Here is a 17085-nt window from a genome sequence, read left to right as displayed (position 1 = left end):
TTATGGTAAGTAGTTCAAATATGGACTACATTCTGGCTGACTTAATATTAGAAGGAGTGAATGACTATGTATAGAAGGGGGTCAAGAATGAGGACTCTTTGGTCTGAAAAATGTTACATTTTCAAATATGAAATACATTATATAACATCAAAAGGAGTCATTCACTACGATGATCTATGGCCTGAAATATGTTCCATTAGTAAAACATTTGCTGGAGTAAATAAATATGTAAAAAAAACCTTAAAATCGATGAGTCATTTGGCCTGAAACTTTTTGAGTAGGTCACATATGAGTCAATGAGTATGTACAAAAAGGTCAACATCAAGGAGCTTTTGCCTGAAAGATGTTCAGTTGGTCAAATATGTCTGAATGATGTAAAATCAGAAAGAGTATTTGAGTATGTGTAACAAGTTACCCTCTGAGGAGGCCTTTTTCTTTGGCCAGAAATATGTTCAGTAGGTCAAATATGGACTCCTGTCTGGTTGGGAAAACATCAGGAGTCAATGAGTATGTATAGATAGCTCAACATCTAGAATTCTTTGCCAGAATTATGTTCAGTAGGTCAAATATGGGCTGTCTGGATGAGGTAACATCAGAAGGAGTCAATGAGTATCGATAGAAAGGTCAACATCCGGGATGCTTTCACCTGAAATATGGTGAATACTTAAAATATGGACAACTTCCTGGCTGATAAAACATCAGAAGGAGTCAAAGATTATGTATAGATAGGTCAACATCGAAGACGCTTTGGCCTGAATTATGTTCAGTAGGCCAAATAGTTCAGCTGATGCAACGTGAGTAGGATTCTATGACTATAATAGTAAGTTACCTCTTTGAGGAGGCCTTTTACTTTGGCCAGAATTATGTTCAATAGGTCAAATATGAACTACTGTATCTGGATAAAAGAATATGTATGTATAAAAAAGTCAACATCAAGGCCTGAAACGTGAATTTTTTGAGTAGGTCAAATATGTACTATTGTTCTGCTTATTTAATGTGAGAAGGATTCTATGAGAATGTATAGAAAGTTCAAGATCGAGGACTCTTTGGCCTGAAATATGTTCACTAGGTCAAATATGGACTTCTGTCTGTCTATTAAAACATCAGAAGGAGTCAAAGAGGTCAACGAAAGGTCAACATCAAGGATGCTTTGGCCTAAATTATGTTCAGCAGGCCAAATATGGACATCAGACAATATAAGTGACCAGGTTTACAAAGATAATGCAAGAATACTTTTTCAGAAGTCATATGTTCGATAGGTCAAATATAGACTACTGTATGTTGATGAAACATCAAAAGGAGTCAATGAGTATGTATAGAAAGTTCAAGATCGAGGACTCTTTGGCCAGAGATATGTTCAGAGGGTCAAATATGGACTCCTTTCTGGTTGGGAAAACATCAGAAGGAGTCAAAGATTATGTATAGATAGGTCAACATCGAGGATTCTGCATGTATAGAATGTTCAAGATCGAGGACTCTTTGTATGTATATATACATAGTATGTATATACATAAGTATGTATAGTAAGTTAGGGTTTTAGGAGGCCTTTTTCTTTGTCTGTTAATATGTTCAATAGGTCAAATATGGACTACTGTATCTGGATAAAACACAGTATGTATGTATAGAAAAGTCAACATCAAGGACGCTTTGGCCTGAAACATGTTCAATATGTCAGATATTAAATTTTTTGAGTAGGTCAAATATGTACTATACTGTTCTGCTGATGTAATGTGAGAAGGATTCTATGAGTATTAATAGAAAGTTCAAGATCAAGGACTCTTTAGCCTGAAACATGGTCAACAGGTCAAATATGGACTACTTCCTTGCTATTAAAACATCAGAAGGAATCAATGAGGTCAACGAAAGGTCAAGATTAAGGATGCTTTGGCCTGAATTATGTTTAGTCATATATGGACTACTGTCTGGCTGATGCGAAATCAGAAAGAGTCTATGAGTATGTAGGGTTTTAGGAGGCCTTTTTCTTTGTCCGTTATTATGTTCAAAAGGTCAAATATGGACTACTGTATCTGGATAAAACACAGTATGTATGTATATTAAAGTCAACATCAAGGACGCTTTGGACTGAAACATGTCCAATATGTCAAATATTATATTTTTTGAGTAGGTCAAATATGTACTATAATGTTCTGCTGATGTAATGTGAGAAGGATTCTATGAGTATTAATGGAAAGTTCAAGATCGAGAACTCTTTGGCTTGAAATATGGTCAACAGGTGGACTACTTCCTGGCTATAAAACATCAGGAGTCATTGAGGTCAACGGAAGGTCAACATCAAGGATACTTTGGCCTGAATTATGTTCAGTAGGCCAAATATGTACTTCTGTTTTGCTGATGTAACGTGAGTAGGATTCCATGTTATGTATCGTGTTACCTTTTTTTGGAGGCTTTTTTCTTTTCTACTGTATCTTGAAAAATATGGACTACTGTATCTGGATAAAACACAGTATGCATGTATAGAAAAGTCAACATCAAGGCCTGAAACATGTACATTTTTTGAGTATTTGAGTATTTTGAGTATTTTTTGAGTACTGTTCTGCTGATTTAATGTGAGAAGGATTCAATGAATATGTATAGAATGTTCAAGATCGAGGACACTTTGGCCTGAAATATGTTCAGTAGGTCAAATATGGACTTCTGTCTGACTGGCTGATGTAACATCAGAAAGATGTAGATGTGGTATTTCCAGAGTACTTTCTCACAAGATATATTTTTCATTAGGTCAAATATAGACAGTAGTATGTTGATGAAAGATCAAAAGGACTCAATGAGTGTGTATAGCAAACATTTTTTGTTATGTCTTAAATGCACAACGCAATCAGTTGGATCTTACAAGCAATGCAATGCAAAATCACGTATCTTATGTGATAACTCTTCAAATCACAAGGGAATAAGTTATTTCGTAAGTTAATCGTAAGGAATAAGTTAGATCTTGAATGCAATGAAATGAAACACCACATATGTCATATAATGCATACAAAATGAGTTGGTTCTTGTATACATTGCAATGCAACATTAAGCATTTTTTAATCTCTTAAATGCAACAGCTTCTGTCCTATGCTATCTCATAAATGCAAAACGGAATAAATCAGATCTTGTATGCATACAATAGAAAGAAATCGATTATTATCGGTTTAGATCGGTTTAGATTAGATCGGTTATTTTCAAATGCACAACAGAAAAATTCAGATCTTCAATTCAATTAAACAAACTGCGCATATATCATGTGTTATATCTTCAATGCACACGGAATGAGTTAGTTTGAGCAATTGCATTGCTCTTTAATTCACAAAGAAATAAGTTTGGATGTATGAAATCTAATGAAACACAGCATACTTAAAGGTGCTCTAAGTAACTTTTTGACCATAACTGAACAGTTTCGGAGTCAGTGGAATGGTTATATTACTTATTTCGGGTTGAATGGTGGTGGTTTCGCACCCCCCTGGTGCCCAAGAGCGGAAAAATCCCACTTGCAACTTTGGGCCGCCGGGCCGCCGGACTCGCCGTCAGGACGTATCGCGTGATTTCAGGTCTCGCGATGTAATGAATTGCTTTACGGCACTGCACACGTACACGCCCCCATTCAAGCACCGGCTAGCTATAAGCAAAGGGCAACAATAGTTTGCGTTATGGCTGAGACTGCAAAAAAGCAGAAAGCAAGAAAATTATTGACGGAAGACCAGAGAAAGAGGAAACGGGAGACTGACCGAGCAAGAAGTCAGACCCGAGTAAACATCGGACCGGCATTTTCCGAATGGCGAGAACTGAGAGAAACAGAAGCCTGCAAAACGGATGCTGACCTGGCCTTCTTGCTGTTGCACTTGTAAGTATCTTTGGAAAAATCTGTGTTTAATATTTAAAATTCAAGTAATTGTGACCCCAGGATGATTGCTATTGTATGTAAAGTTTTTATTATGATCGCTGTCTGTTACGGTCTTACTAGTACGCTAACGTTAGATACTATAACTTTGATATTAGCATTGTCATTAGCAAACACATAAATTTTCAGTAGTAGTTTGGCCATTCCTCTGTCTCTTTTATTTGTGTAACTTAGTTTGCCAATAAATAGATATCAAATTATTCAAATCAAGACACTGGTGTATCCTGCCCGCGTCTTGATCTAGCTAGATGGAAAAGCTACATCGGCGCCATATAAAACCAAAGTAACACCTGGATGCAACGTGCAAACTAAATTAGACACTACTATGTGTCTAATTTAGTTTGCACGTTCCATCCAGGTGTTACTTTGGTTTTATTTGGCGCCGATGTAGCTTTTTTACAGTGCGCTACATAGTGTAGAAGCCGATGGCTCATCGATCGCATTCTGTATTGTATTGACCATAATATGCAACAAATCCTCGTCAACTACAATGAAGCCCAGACTCAAAATATTTTCCCTGACCGTTTCGTTTGCACATATAGAAGTTACATGGGCATATCAAGTTACTTTTAGTGACACCCCAACCCCCTCCCGCCCTCCAAACAACACACAGACACACACACAAAATCACACACACACACACACACACAATTTATCCCCTCACCCCTTCCCTTGGCCTGATGTCCACCCCGCATCCAAAAATACATTCTATGGATTTCACTCTGCTCTGCCCAGCCCCCAACTGTGTAATCAACAGACAAATGTAGCCTAATTTTAAAACATTCCACAACAATTACCTATACGCATGAAACTTCACAATGTACTGTTATAAATGTTGCAAAAATGCCATCTTATTTTTCCAGTTACAAGCGCTGGCAGGTTACATCCACACCAAGCAAGACCCACTCCAGACCCCCAAAACCACCTGTTTCCAGTATCACAGAAGACTCAGATCGAGACCAGTATGTTTTCTTCCCCAGCCTTTATTTATCCTGTCTGTCATTTTGTAATTCCAGTTACTTTTGCACAGTTTAAAGTTTCAGGGATGTTCCTGTAAATCTTCCTGAGCTTGGTGTGCAGCCGTTGTCTAGAGAGGGAGAAGTTGACGATTTGGAAATGAGGTGAAGTTCAACGCCATATGATAGTATGGTGTATTGTTTTCAGAGAGGTTTTCTTGATCTGCTTTTTTTTTTGTGGCTGTTGGTTTATGTTTTGGAGTCTCTATTTGTCTGCTCGCAGCATGCACTCTATGAGCATTGAAGAGCACCAACAGGAATCTTCAGATGAAGAAGGGGCTAATAATTTTAGGAAGACCATGTAAGTGCTTTCCATTAGTCTTTCATTTACTTCCATTGATCTCTTTCCTCTATCTGAAATATCTGTATGTGTTGTCTGAACAGCATTGAGTTTGATGATTTTGGGGCTGATCCAAGTCTCTTGGGTTTGGAGGAAGGAGACAGTTCGGATGAGGATTTTGTCCCTTCTCTTCATTTACGGTATGTTTGCATTTTATTTATCAATTTTGTGTGGAAGTTGAGCTACATTTGTCGGTTGTAAAGTGCGGTTCCTTTCTTTCTAAACTGTACTACAACATTATCTTTATAATATGAACTAATGTGATTCTTCATGTAAAGTATTTTGTTTAAAGATGATCAATATGCATATTCAACTCTTCAGAATGGTTGGAGACAAGGCAAATGACCTGGCTGAAATCAGTGTGGATGAGGCCGTATTAGACCTTGACATGCCCGACCCTCCTGCTCCCGAATCAGAGTACACAGAACATCCTCAAAGAGTCCTCTCTGAGGATGATCTGGTCGGTAAAACTGCCAGCATAACATACAACGAAAATCTGCTTGATCTCGCTATGCACTTGACACTACCAGTGCAACAGTGCACCTTTGCAGACAGCGTGCTAGGCGTAGCATGCTCTGGTGCACAACCTTTTCACGTTGCCATGAGATCACGGGGGACAGGAGTAGTTTTAGAATGGGTAAGGTGTGAAGATTGTCAAAAAGTCAAATGTTGTCTTGAATTTTCTTTTCTATAGGGTGTTGTTATTGTTTGTCACTTTTGTATGTATGTTTGTATTGTTTCTCATATAACATTGCCATTTCTTTACACTAGTTATGCCCCTTCGGACACTCCATATGGAAATGGAATTCGCAGCCGACCTTGAAGTTCGGCATGCAGGGCGGTGACTTTATGCTGTCTGCCAACCAGGGGCGTCACTAGGATTTTCATTTTAGGGGGGCTAAGCCCCCAATATGATTTTTTTAAAAAAAATAAAAAAATGTAACACTTTAGTTTAGGATCTAAAGATCACTATTAACCATTTTCATTACGATGCAAAGGCACGGTTTTATAATAACTGTGGTCCCTAATGTGAGGTAGGGCAAATAAGGGGGTTCGGGGTCTCCCCGAGAAAATTTTGATTTCTCTGATCTACATATGTGCATTTTAAGATGTTCTGAAGGCCAAAAAACTTGGATAGTGGGCAGCTGATTATTTTTCTCTCCTCATCAGCATCACACTCTTTTTCTCTTTGTTTTTATCTTGCCCTGTCTCTTCCCCTCCTAAAGCTGAGCTTTGACTGATATAGGCTTTTCATTTTTGTCTGTCAGTGAAGAAAGTAAACACAGGGTCAATTGATAGGTTGATTTTGCCTATGAATCATTTTCTCAGACGCGTTTATTTACTGAAAGCTACTAAAGGGAATTAAGTTTATTAAATGCATTCACAATATGTAGGCTACACATTTATTATTGATCTTATGCCTAACACAGGGCCGTAGACAGGGCTTTAGTCACAGAGGTCCTAAATTTGAGGTTGGTAGGGGGTTCAAATTTTTTATTTCTCTGATATGTGCATTTCAAGACGTTTGAAGACCAAAAAAGGATAAGAAATAGCTTTAAAACCATGTCAGTGGGCAGATTATTTGTCAATACCTGCTCTCTTCTCATCTCCATCACTCTTCCTTTTTTTCTCAGTCTCTTCATCCCTTTCTCTTCCCCTCCTAAAGCTGAGGTTTTTTAATTTACTAAAGGCTACAATTTGTATTATATCCTCAATATGTACACATTCATTATTAATCTTGTGCCTAACATGATGAAAACGGCTTTGTTAATGTTTCTTGTAAACTAATTATTACATTACATGAGTCACGTTACAGCCTATTTTCAGTTCAAAATGGCGAAATTAGACAAAACTATATTAGTTTGCCTGATTATTTTTTGTCATTCGTTTAACATTTATGACCTAAAAAAAGTAAAATATGAAATGTTAAGTTTAGCTACTTACATCTTATCTCGCACTTGACCGTACGCGTCGAGTCGCACTGTTAAAATTCGCGCTCAGCAGCGTCTGTGAACATAAAGCCTGCCTACTTTGATTTGATTGGTCATCTCAAATATTCTGACATTGACGAGCAGTGACAGACCAATGAGGCTCAGATGAACACACATGAACACACACACACACACACACACACACACCCTGTCCTCTGTTTCTGACGTGCTCTCTGTCGGCGCCGCTGCGGATTGAAGATGAAGAACGCGCTGAATCTGATTATAACAAGACTGAAGCGAACACGAATTTGTGTAGCCTACATTAATCGCACATTTTTAGGGGGGCTAGGCAGAAGTTTAGGGGGGCTGAAGCCCCTGCTGCCAACATTCTTCTGTCCGGGAACAACTACAGAAAAGTAGCCCTACTATTCAAGTTTATGTCGATGGGAATGGTTGCCGAATCCACATTCTACAGAATCGTACTCGGTTACTAACGTAACCTCGGTTCTCTCTAGAGAGGGAACGAGTACTGCGTAATAGCTTACGCTAGGGGAAAAACTCTTTTCCGCGAGATATTGAAGCCAAAAATTATCCTTAATTTTTTATTAATGTAAAACGCTTTGCAGCAGCAAGCAGACATAGGCGAAACAGCTCACGCGCCTATTGGTTGCTCTGCAGCAAATGCAGCAGCCTATCGAGAGAGACTCTGCGTGACGTAATGACCAATGGGGGCAATTCGCGCCCATATCGTCACGTCCCGCCAGAAGGGGCGTGGTCTCACCCTATAAATATGCTCGTTAGGCTGATACAAGCTGGTTTTTATCGCTGAAGCGAACCAGAGCGTATTCCAAGCACGGCAAGATACGCAGTACTCGTTCCCTCTCTAGAGAGAACCGAGGTTACGTTAGTAACCGAGTACGTTCTCTTACGAGAGTATCTCTCGTACTGCGTAATAGCTTACGCTAGGGGAACACAATGCAACACGCCGTGCGTACAGGGATCCAACACCAAAGTCCCGGGGGCCGAAGCCCAGGGCTCATGTAGTGCATAATCACCATAAACTCATATAGAGTGGAGGAAGAGAGGCTGGAAGCATCATTCCCTATAAAAAAGCACCCAGCGGGGCTATTATATGACAATAAAACGCGCAGCCAGGGTGAAAGCTTTCAGCCTGATCTGGGTGGCCATACGTGTGTCAACACTCATGGGGCTGCAGTAAACTCAGCATCTGGGCCGCACAGCGGGGCAGATAGCACTGAATTTTAGACCGCCAAAAGCTTAGCTTGTAAGGCGGGTACCTCCAGGTTATAGTATTTTATAAATGTAGACGGCGAGGCCCAGCCCGCGGCCGTACAGATATCTTGCAGGGAAACCCCGCTCGACCATGCCCACGAAGAGGCCACACCTCTCGTGGAGTGCGCCCTGACACCCAAGGGGCACTGTAGGCCCTTCGCAGAGTAAGCGAGCGCAATGGCATCCACTATCCATCTGGATAGGCTCTGTTTTGAGGCGGCGAGTCCCTTGGAACGCCCGCCAAACAAAACAAAAAGCTGCTCCGTCTGTCAGAAAACAGACGAGCGTGACACATAGGCTCTCAATGCCCTAACGGGGCAAAGGAGACTCGCATCCTCCTCCTCACTGAGAACCGGAAGGGCGGACAGGGAAATTACCTGGGCCCTGAACGGTGTATTGAGGGATTTCGGGACATACCCGTGCTTTGGTTTGAGAATGACCTTCGAGTCATTAGGCCCAAACTCCATACACGACGCGCTTACTGAAAGCGCCTGTAAGTCCCCTATGCGCTTCACTGAAGCGAGAGCCATGAGGAAACACTGTTTTGAACGACAGGTGTTTCATGTCCACCAGCTGGATTGGCTCGAACGGCGCGCCTTTCATGGCCTCCAGGACCGTGGAAAGGTCCCACGTCGGGACTGAAGGGGGCCTGGGAGGGTTCAGCCTCCGAGCTCCCCTAAGGAAACGCACGACAAAGTCGTTTTTCCCCAGCGACTGGCCAGAACCCGGTTTTGCAAACGTTGCTATGGCCGCCACATATACTTTGAGCGTGGATGGGGTCCTGCCCTTATCCAGTAGCTCTTGAAGGAAGGAAAGCACTTCCGAAACCCCGCATTCCACAGGTGAAAAGCTCTGGGCTTGACACCATGCAGAGAAAACAGACCATTTCGAGGAGTAGAGCCGCCTGGTAGACGGAGCTCTAGCCTGCGCGATCGTGTTTAACACTCCTTCTGGGAGGCTAGCGGGTACCCGTTGATGGCCCATGCGTGCAGGGACCACAACTCCGGGCGAGGGTGCCAAATCGAGCCCTCCGCCTGAGAGAGGAGGTCTCTCCTCAATGGTACAGGCCATGGGGCAGTGCTGGTCAGCTGCATCAGGGCAGGGAACCACGTCTGGTTTGTCCAGAGCGGAGCTACGAGCAGCACTGGGCATCCGTTCTCCCTGATTCGTTCCAACACCTGAGGCAGGAGCGAGACAGGAGGAAAAGTATATAGGGGGCAGCGGGGCCAAACATGAGCCAGCGCGTCCTTGCTTTTCGAGAAAAACTCCGGGCAATGAGCGTTTTCGTGGGACGCGAATAGGTCCATCTGTGCTCTGCCGAACGTTTTCCACAGCAGCTGGATCGTCTGCGGGTGCAGCGACCATTCCCCTGCTGGAACATTGTTCCTGGACAGTCTGTCTGGTCCCACATTAAGGTGACCAGGCACGTGCGCTGCTCTCAGTGAGAGCAGGTTGTGCTGAGCCCAGACCAGGAGGCGTTCCGTCAGCCTGTGAAGGTTTCGTGACCTGACGCCGCCCTGGCGATTTATGTATGCCACCACTGACATGTTGTCCGACCGGACCAAGACGTGGTGGCCTGTTACCTGGGGACAAAAACGCCGTAGCGCTTTGTCGACTGCTATCATCTCCAAGCAGTTTATGTGAAGGAGCTTTTCCCGTTCTGACCACAGGCCAGCTAGCGGTGTGCCCTCGAGCAGCGCTCCCCACCCCGAGGTGGAGGCGTCCGTAGACACCACCTTCACACTCGAAGTGGTCCCCAGACTCACACCTGACTGATACCAGTCGGTTATTTTCCAAGGTTCCAGAGCTGAAACACACTGAAGGTCGACCCTGAGGCGAAACAGACCCGCTGTCCATGCCCTGGGTGGAACCCGCGCTTTCAGCCACATCTGCAGTGGGCGCATGCGGAGCAAGCCCAACTGGAGTACAGAGGCTGCTGAGGCCATCAGCCCCAGCATTTTCTGAAACCTTTTGAGCGGAACTATCGCGCCGTGGCGGAAGGATTTCGCGCCGCGCTGAATATTTAGCCCGCGCTCTGGTGACAGGCGTGCTGTCATGGACAGCGAGTCCAACACGGTTCCCAGAAAGGAAATTTTTTGACTGGGAGACAGTGAGCTCTTCGCCCAATTGACTGTGAGGCCCAGCTCCTCGAGGTGCTCGAGTAATGCGGCCCTGTGTTCTATGAGCTCCGATCGTGATCGAGCTAGAATCAGCCAATCGTCCAAGTAGTTCAGGACTCGCATGCCCTGAAGTCTCAGGGGTGCGAGCGCCGCGTCCATGCACTTCGTAAATGTGCATGGACGAACGGCAGGACTGTGTATTGATATGCCTGGCCCTCGAAGGCGAATCTCAAGAATCGCCTGTGATGGGACGCTATTTGTATTTGGAAATAGGCGTCTTTCAGATCTATCGACATAAACCAGTCCCCGTGGCGCACTTGCGCGAGGATTTTCCTGGTCGTAAGAATTCTGAACTGGCGTTTCACAAGCACTCTGTTCAGCTGTCGTAGATCTAAAATGGGTCTGAGACCCCCATCCTTTTTCGGTACCAGAAAATATCTGCTGTATAGGCCCCCTTCGCTCTGAGCCTGAGATAAAGGTTCTATAGCCCCTTTACTCAGTAGTTTCGCTATCTCGGCACGAAGTAGATGAGACACTTCATTTTTCACCGTAGTTTCGACACGCGCCGTATAACGGCGCGGGCGTCGAGCGAATTGTAGCGAATAGCCTCTCTTTATAGTGTTCAGCACCCATTCTGATACCCCGGGAAGCTTTGACCACGCATCTGCGTGAATAGCTAGAGGTAGAATGAAATCCGGGCTCCGGCCGCGACAAAACGGCAGCTCGAGAGCCCGGGCATACTGGGAACACAACACCGTGTTTACAGCGTTCGAGGCGGGAGGCGCGCTGATCACAGCGGGCGGCCTGGCCGCGCTCAGCTTTTTTATGGCAGATTGTGCAGAAAAAGCGAGCGGGGGAGATCCCGTAGGAATCGGCGTGTCTGTGAGAAAATGTGGGCGCGGGGCTGCGGGCACATTTATTACACTGAAAACATTGTCGGTCATGGCCGACTGAATGTGTGTTGGTTTCGTTTTTACAGAAACCAAGGGACACGCAGCATGTAGTGTGAGCGGGCATGGTGACATGGGCGCGTTTACTACATTGTTTGCACAATCGACCTGAGTCGATTTTATTTGTGCTAGCCCTGCACCGTGGCGGGCTGTGTCTGGGTGTGGGAATGGGCACTGGGTGGGCATTCTGACAACACTCATAACACCATCGGCCGTGGCCGGATTGTTTGTGCGAGCCCTGCATTTTTGCGGGCTGTGTTTGTGTGTAGAAATGAGCCCTGGGTTGTAGGCATTTTCAATACACTCATAACACCATCGGCTGTGGCCGGAATACCAGAAAATACACCATGTATGTGATTTATCTGGGTCGCCGTGGGAACAGCATTTGTGTGCAGGCAAGCGGGCATGGTACTGGCTTGCTTACTGCAAAATACACTGGAACAGTCACATTTTCTGGAACTGAACGAGCGAAAATTTCAGTGGAAGTCTGGCCACGGCGAGACTGAAACACCGTCGATTTCCTAGGAGGCTAGGAAGACTTGTGTTGGTTTCGTTTTACAGAAACCGTGGTAGGGTTTGTGGGCACTGGGTTGTGGGCACATTCACTACATTTAATGCACAATTGACATGCGTCGATTTCATTTGTGCGAGCCCTGTACCGTGGCGGGCTGTGTTTGTGTGTAGAAATGAACACTGGGCTGTGAGCATTTTATTACACTTATAACACCATCGGCTGTGGCCGGAAAACCAGAAATACAATGTTTACATGATTTTTCTGGGTCGCCATGGAAACGGCCTTCATGTGCAGGCAAGCGGGCCGTGGTACCAGCTTGTTTACTGCAAAATACACAGGAACAGTCGCATTTTCTGGAACTGAACGAGCGAAAAGTTTCGGTGGAAGTCTGGCCGCGGCGAGACTAAATTTTTATCTGCTGCGAGAGCCGGGATCGAACACGGGTCTCTCGCGTGAAAGCTTCAGGTTCCGCCACTGGGCCACAGGGAGAACTACACTGCAAGCAGATAAGAGAGCGTCATCACAGTTTTGTGTGTGTCGGCGTTTGTATGCAGGTGTGCGTGTTATACAACAGGCTCATTGCTGCAATAATGACATTTTCAGCCGCTCAAACTAGGAGCTGAGAAATGTTTGAGAAATGGAGATTAGTCCGGCCTCGACGGGGACTAAAAACACACTCTTTTCTCATTTGCCGGTGACGCACGCCCATGGGGGGCGGGGTAGATTTCTTATAACGTAAAGAAAGCTAGCCGCGGTTTTTAGGGCTCGCGGTATTGATGCTGGCCCGTTTCCTTGACGACTCGCGGACAGAAGGCGGAGGTCCACAGAGCTCGCCTGTTGCGCGGGCGCCTCCCAATCGAGGCCGATGCTTTCCACGGCCTGAGAGAGCAGACGCATCAGCTCAGTCTCAATGCCGGCTCTCTTACCAGTGGTCTGGCGGGAAACGCTAGCGGAGGGGAGATCCACGGAGCTCGCCCAATCCTCACTATCGGATGCCAGAAGAGAACACGCCTCGGTGGGTTCGTCAAACTCGTGGATGGACGCGGCGGCAGGCGGCGGCCGTTGTCCGTCAGTGAGCGACTCGAGCGAAGCCGGCGAAGCTGGCGGGCGAACCGGCGAGCTTTGGCGGGCTGGAGAAAGCTCGGGAGCGCGCTGGGCGCTTCTTGCGGCGCGGCACCACGGCGGGCTGCGGTGAAGGCTCGGAGAATGATGCCAGGCGAGTCCTCAGAGTCACCATGGGCAAAAGCTCGCAATGAGGGCATCCGCCGTCAGCGAGCGCGAGAGCCGCGTGATCCTCACCCAGGCAGGAAACACAGATGACGTGCCGGTCTCCATCGCTGAGCGGGGCGCGGCACGAGCCACAGGAAGGCATCTTTAAAAAGACGCAGCTCTTTTTGTGAGAGAAGTGTGAGTCGCGTCAAGTAAGCGAGCAAACACTCTCAACAGAGTAAATACACACAGAGTATGAAAGGATATAGAACGCCGGAAAGCGCAGCAGGTACGGCAGTTGAAGGCGGCGAGGCCAGCGACTCCAGAGCTCGTCCCGCTGAAAGGCTTGCTTCGACGGCGCGGCTTCTCACTCCGGATCCAGCGATGCGAGTGCTTCGCTGAAGAGGTAAAAATCAGCTTGTATCAGCCTAACGAGCATATTTATAGGATGAGACCATGCCCCTTCTGGCGGGACGTGACGATATGGGCGCGAATTGCCCCCATTGGTCATTACGTCACGCAGAGTCTCTCTCGATAGGCTGCTGCATTTGCTGCAGAGCAACCAATAGGCGCGCGAGCTGTTTCGCCTATGTCTGCTTGCTGCTGCAAAGCGTTTTACATTAATAAAAAATTAAGGATAATTTTTGGCTTCAATATCTCGCGGAAAAGAGTTTTTCCCCTAGCGTAAGCTATTACGCAGTACGAGAGATACTCTCGTAAGAGAACCAGGATGCTTACTGCATAGAGCCGGTGCAGGAGTATTGGGATAAAACTAGAGCAGAAGTCCTAGACCGTTTACGTCAGAAGGACCATGTTGTTCTCCTGGGTGAGGAACAGTCTAACACATTTGGCCAACTTTTACACAGACAAGTCTGTATGATATGCTATGGCTGTATGATTGGAAGCTGGAATGTGATTCTAATGCTTATAATGTCTGTTCGCAATAGGTGATGGCAGAATGGATTCTCCTGGTAAGTTCTGTATACATACTGTCAAAATTGAGAAACAGAATTTTTATGCATGTACTGTTGTACTGCTTTATCATTATCCTCTAATTTCTTTGTTTTTTTTATGTTGATGATGCTTTTAGACTGAAATAGCATCATGGCTGCTCAGAGACTGTCAAACTGTTCTTTTAGCATAACATTTGGCCTGATAGAGGGTGCAACCCTTAGGGTTAACAATCCAAAAATATGTCCATGCAAAATGTCCACTGTCTCTCACAGCTCAGATTATGAATTACATAATCTGAATTAGATTTTTCCTGTGGTTACAGATTGAGATGTGTAATTTATTTCTGATGCTGTATTCTGAGCATGATTGATAGATAAATGCCTCTTTCCTCATTGACTGTTATTCTGACGGCCGCTGTAATAATGTACACAAGTTATATGCTGACAGTTGTGCTTTTGCCTCAGGTCATTGTGCACAGTTCTGCACATACACCACAATAGAACAAGACTCCAGAGATGTGGTCCACATTGTTTCTGTTGATAAACGCGAAACAAATAAAAACTCAGTCATCATGGAGAAGGAGTGCTTTGTGCGCACAATGGATGCGCTCCTTCCAGAGCTTTCTATAAAGGAAGTGGTCACTGATGCCCACCCACAAATCACCGCATTACTGAGTAAGGAGAACTTTTGGTTATAGTTAAGTCATAAAGCATATAGACTGTCCCAAGTTCAAGTTTGATCGCTGTTCCCACAGGGCCTAATTTTTAACATACAATATGTAAAAAGAAATAAAAAACTTAACTATCAATTTTGTTTACATTGTTTTCATGTTCTCTCTTTGTTATAGATACGGAGCGTGGCAAATATAAAGCGTGGGGTATTCAGCACTCATTGGATATCTGGCATGCAGCCAAGAGCCTTAGCAAGAGGCTTCGACGGGTATGCATCAGTACATTTAAAGACATGTGACCAGTTTCTATATGTTGTCTTGGTGTTGTGAAAAGAAGCTAGCTATTGTGTACCTTGTGTATCTTGATCAGGCTGGGACTATGAAAAGTCAGAATGGGATTCTGCCATGGATCAAGGACATAGTCAACCACTTTTGGTACTGCAGTAAGCATGCGGACACCGAGGAGCAGTTCAAGGTATGGTTGAGGGGAAAAAAAATGTGATGATTAAGTCAGTTTAGTTGATATGCTAGCAGAGCATGTTTGTGGCTCCATGCACTTTATAACTGTTTTTTTTATCCAGATGATGTGGGTTGGTGTACTTCACCATGTGTGCAATGAGCACTCCTGGGCAACCAGTTGCTGTGAACATGAGCCACTGGACGAAGACAGCCAGAACAAGCCTTGGATCATACAAGGTAATTTCAAACAAAACTGGTGCTGAATTAAACACTGTATGTGAATGCATATGTTTTATTGACCGTGTTATGACTATAGGTTCAGCTGCTCATAAGGCACTTACTGCTGTTGTCCTTGATAAAAGATGGCTGACCCTGGTGAAAAAATTCCTAAACTTCAGGTAAATATCTGTAAGACATGGTTGTGGTCACCCAGGTTCTTTTTGAAATTCCAGTATTCCTCACTCAAGTGTTTGTCATGTTTTAAAAGCAGCATAGTTTTTTCAATGTAATCTGTAAAGTGGATATCATTTCTTATTATTTAAAAATATAAGAGAAAACAACATGTATTACCACGAGTGTTGTTGTAATTATCTGTCTCTCCCACCCACACAGGACCACATCTGATTTGGAGTCATTCCAAAATCACATTTTGATGTATGCAGCAAAGCGCATGGCCTACACTCCATTTGTATACAAAACCCGGACATTGCTGGCAGCCATTGATTATAATAAACACAATCAACGCCAGCCTGCACGCAAACCAGATGGACAGAAAATGTAGGTATTTTTGTGACATCATCTTTATTTATATATCCGACATGTTTATCTTTTATTTTATCTTGTAGAATGACTAACGACAAACACAAATGGTTCGTGCTCTCTAGTTACAGACGGAAGTACAACAAGAAATCAAAGAGCTGGAGCGTTTACACAATGAAGGTGAAGAAGCAGTACACGTACATTCCAGAGATCCAGAGGGCCATTCTTGCCAGGAGACTGGGAAGTGGGTCTGGACTTCCCCACAGACAGACACTAAGGCATGATGACCCAAGGCGTCTGGGTGTACTTGCTCCACAACAGCCACCTCCCACATCAGAACTAGTGGCGATTCATGTCTCACGAGGGGACAGTGGTCCCAGAGAATTGAAGGACAATTGAACAGTTGTCATATGGCAATCCACACGAAGTTGTGTACATATACATGTAAATAAAACTAAATGATTCTGAAACTTTCTCCAAAATATTTTTTATTTACAATATATTATAAAAAAGATATGTAGGCATACATACAGCTGGGAAGATAAGTGGTAAGAATAACTTTTACAATCTGTATGTTAACAACAACTATTTACAGTGTGATAACAAATGGTGCATCAAATATTGTAAAAAATTACGCTAGGCGATTCACCCTGAAGCCGGTGTACTGCCCTCTGGGGTCAGGGAAAGTGTCCCTTATCCTACAAACACAGCAGCTGGGTATTACAACTCGGTTGCCCACACCCAGACGGCCATGCTGCCACAACACAAACTGCCTATAGGCTGTATGTCTGAACTGGCGCTGTTCCATCCCAGGTTCAGCATTATCAACCAGTGCAAATATGTCATTCCAGGCTGCCCTGGCCAGACGCAACACACCCTCATCTAAAATATAAAAGTCCATGTAGGCCATCTTGCTTATACAATTCTGTGGATGTTGCCGGCAGCATTTCCTTTCCAGGTCTGTGTTCATCT

General features: G+C 44.5%; 1 protein-coding gene across 1 annotated transcript; it reads left to right on the top strand.

The window, feature by feature from the left end:
• The first annotated feature begins 5642 nt into the window (after positions 1 to 5642).
• Positions 5643 to 16512, top strand: LOC130086552 (uncharacterized). The gene is made up of 9 exons (XM_056252614.1): positions 5643 to 5718; positions 14219 to 14242; positions 14690 to 14899; positions 15073 to 15164; positions 15266 to 15370; positions 15477 to 15591; positions 15671 to 15752; positions 15967 to 16131; positions 16200 to 16512. The coding sequence occupies exons 1-9, from the start codon at positions 5643 to 5645 to the stop codon at positions 16510 to 16512; spliced, it is 1182 nt and encodes a 393-aa protein (XP_056108589.1).
• The last annotated feature ends 573 nt before the right edge of the window (positions 16513 to 17085 follow it).

The sequence above is a fragment of the Rhinichthys klamathensis genome, unplaced genomic scaffold (assembly GCF_029890125.1).
Source record: "Rhinichthys klamathensis goyatoka isolate OS25496 unplaced genomic scaffold, OSU_Roscu_1.1 h1tg000098l_1, whole genome shotgun sequence".
NCBI lineage: Eukaryota > Metazoa > Chordata > Actinopteri > Cypriniformes > Leuciscidae > Rhinichthys > Rhinichthys klamathensis.
The sequence above is the reverse complement of the archived record's forward strand: the minus strand, read 5'-3'. Positions and strand labels throughout refer to the sequence as shown.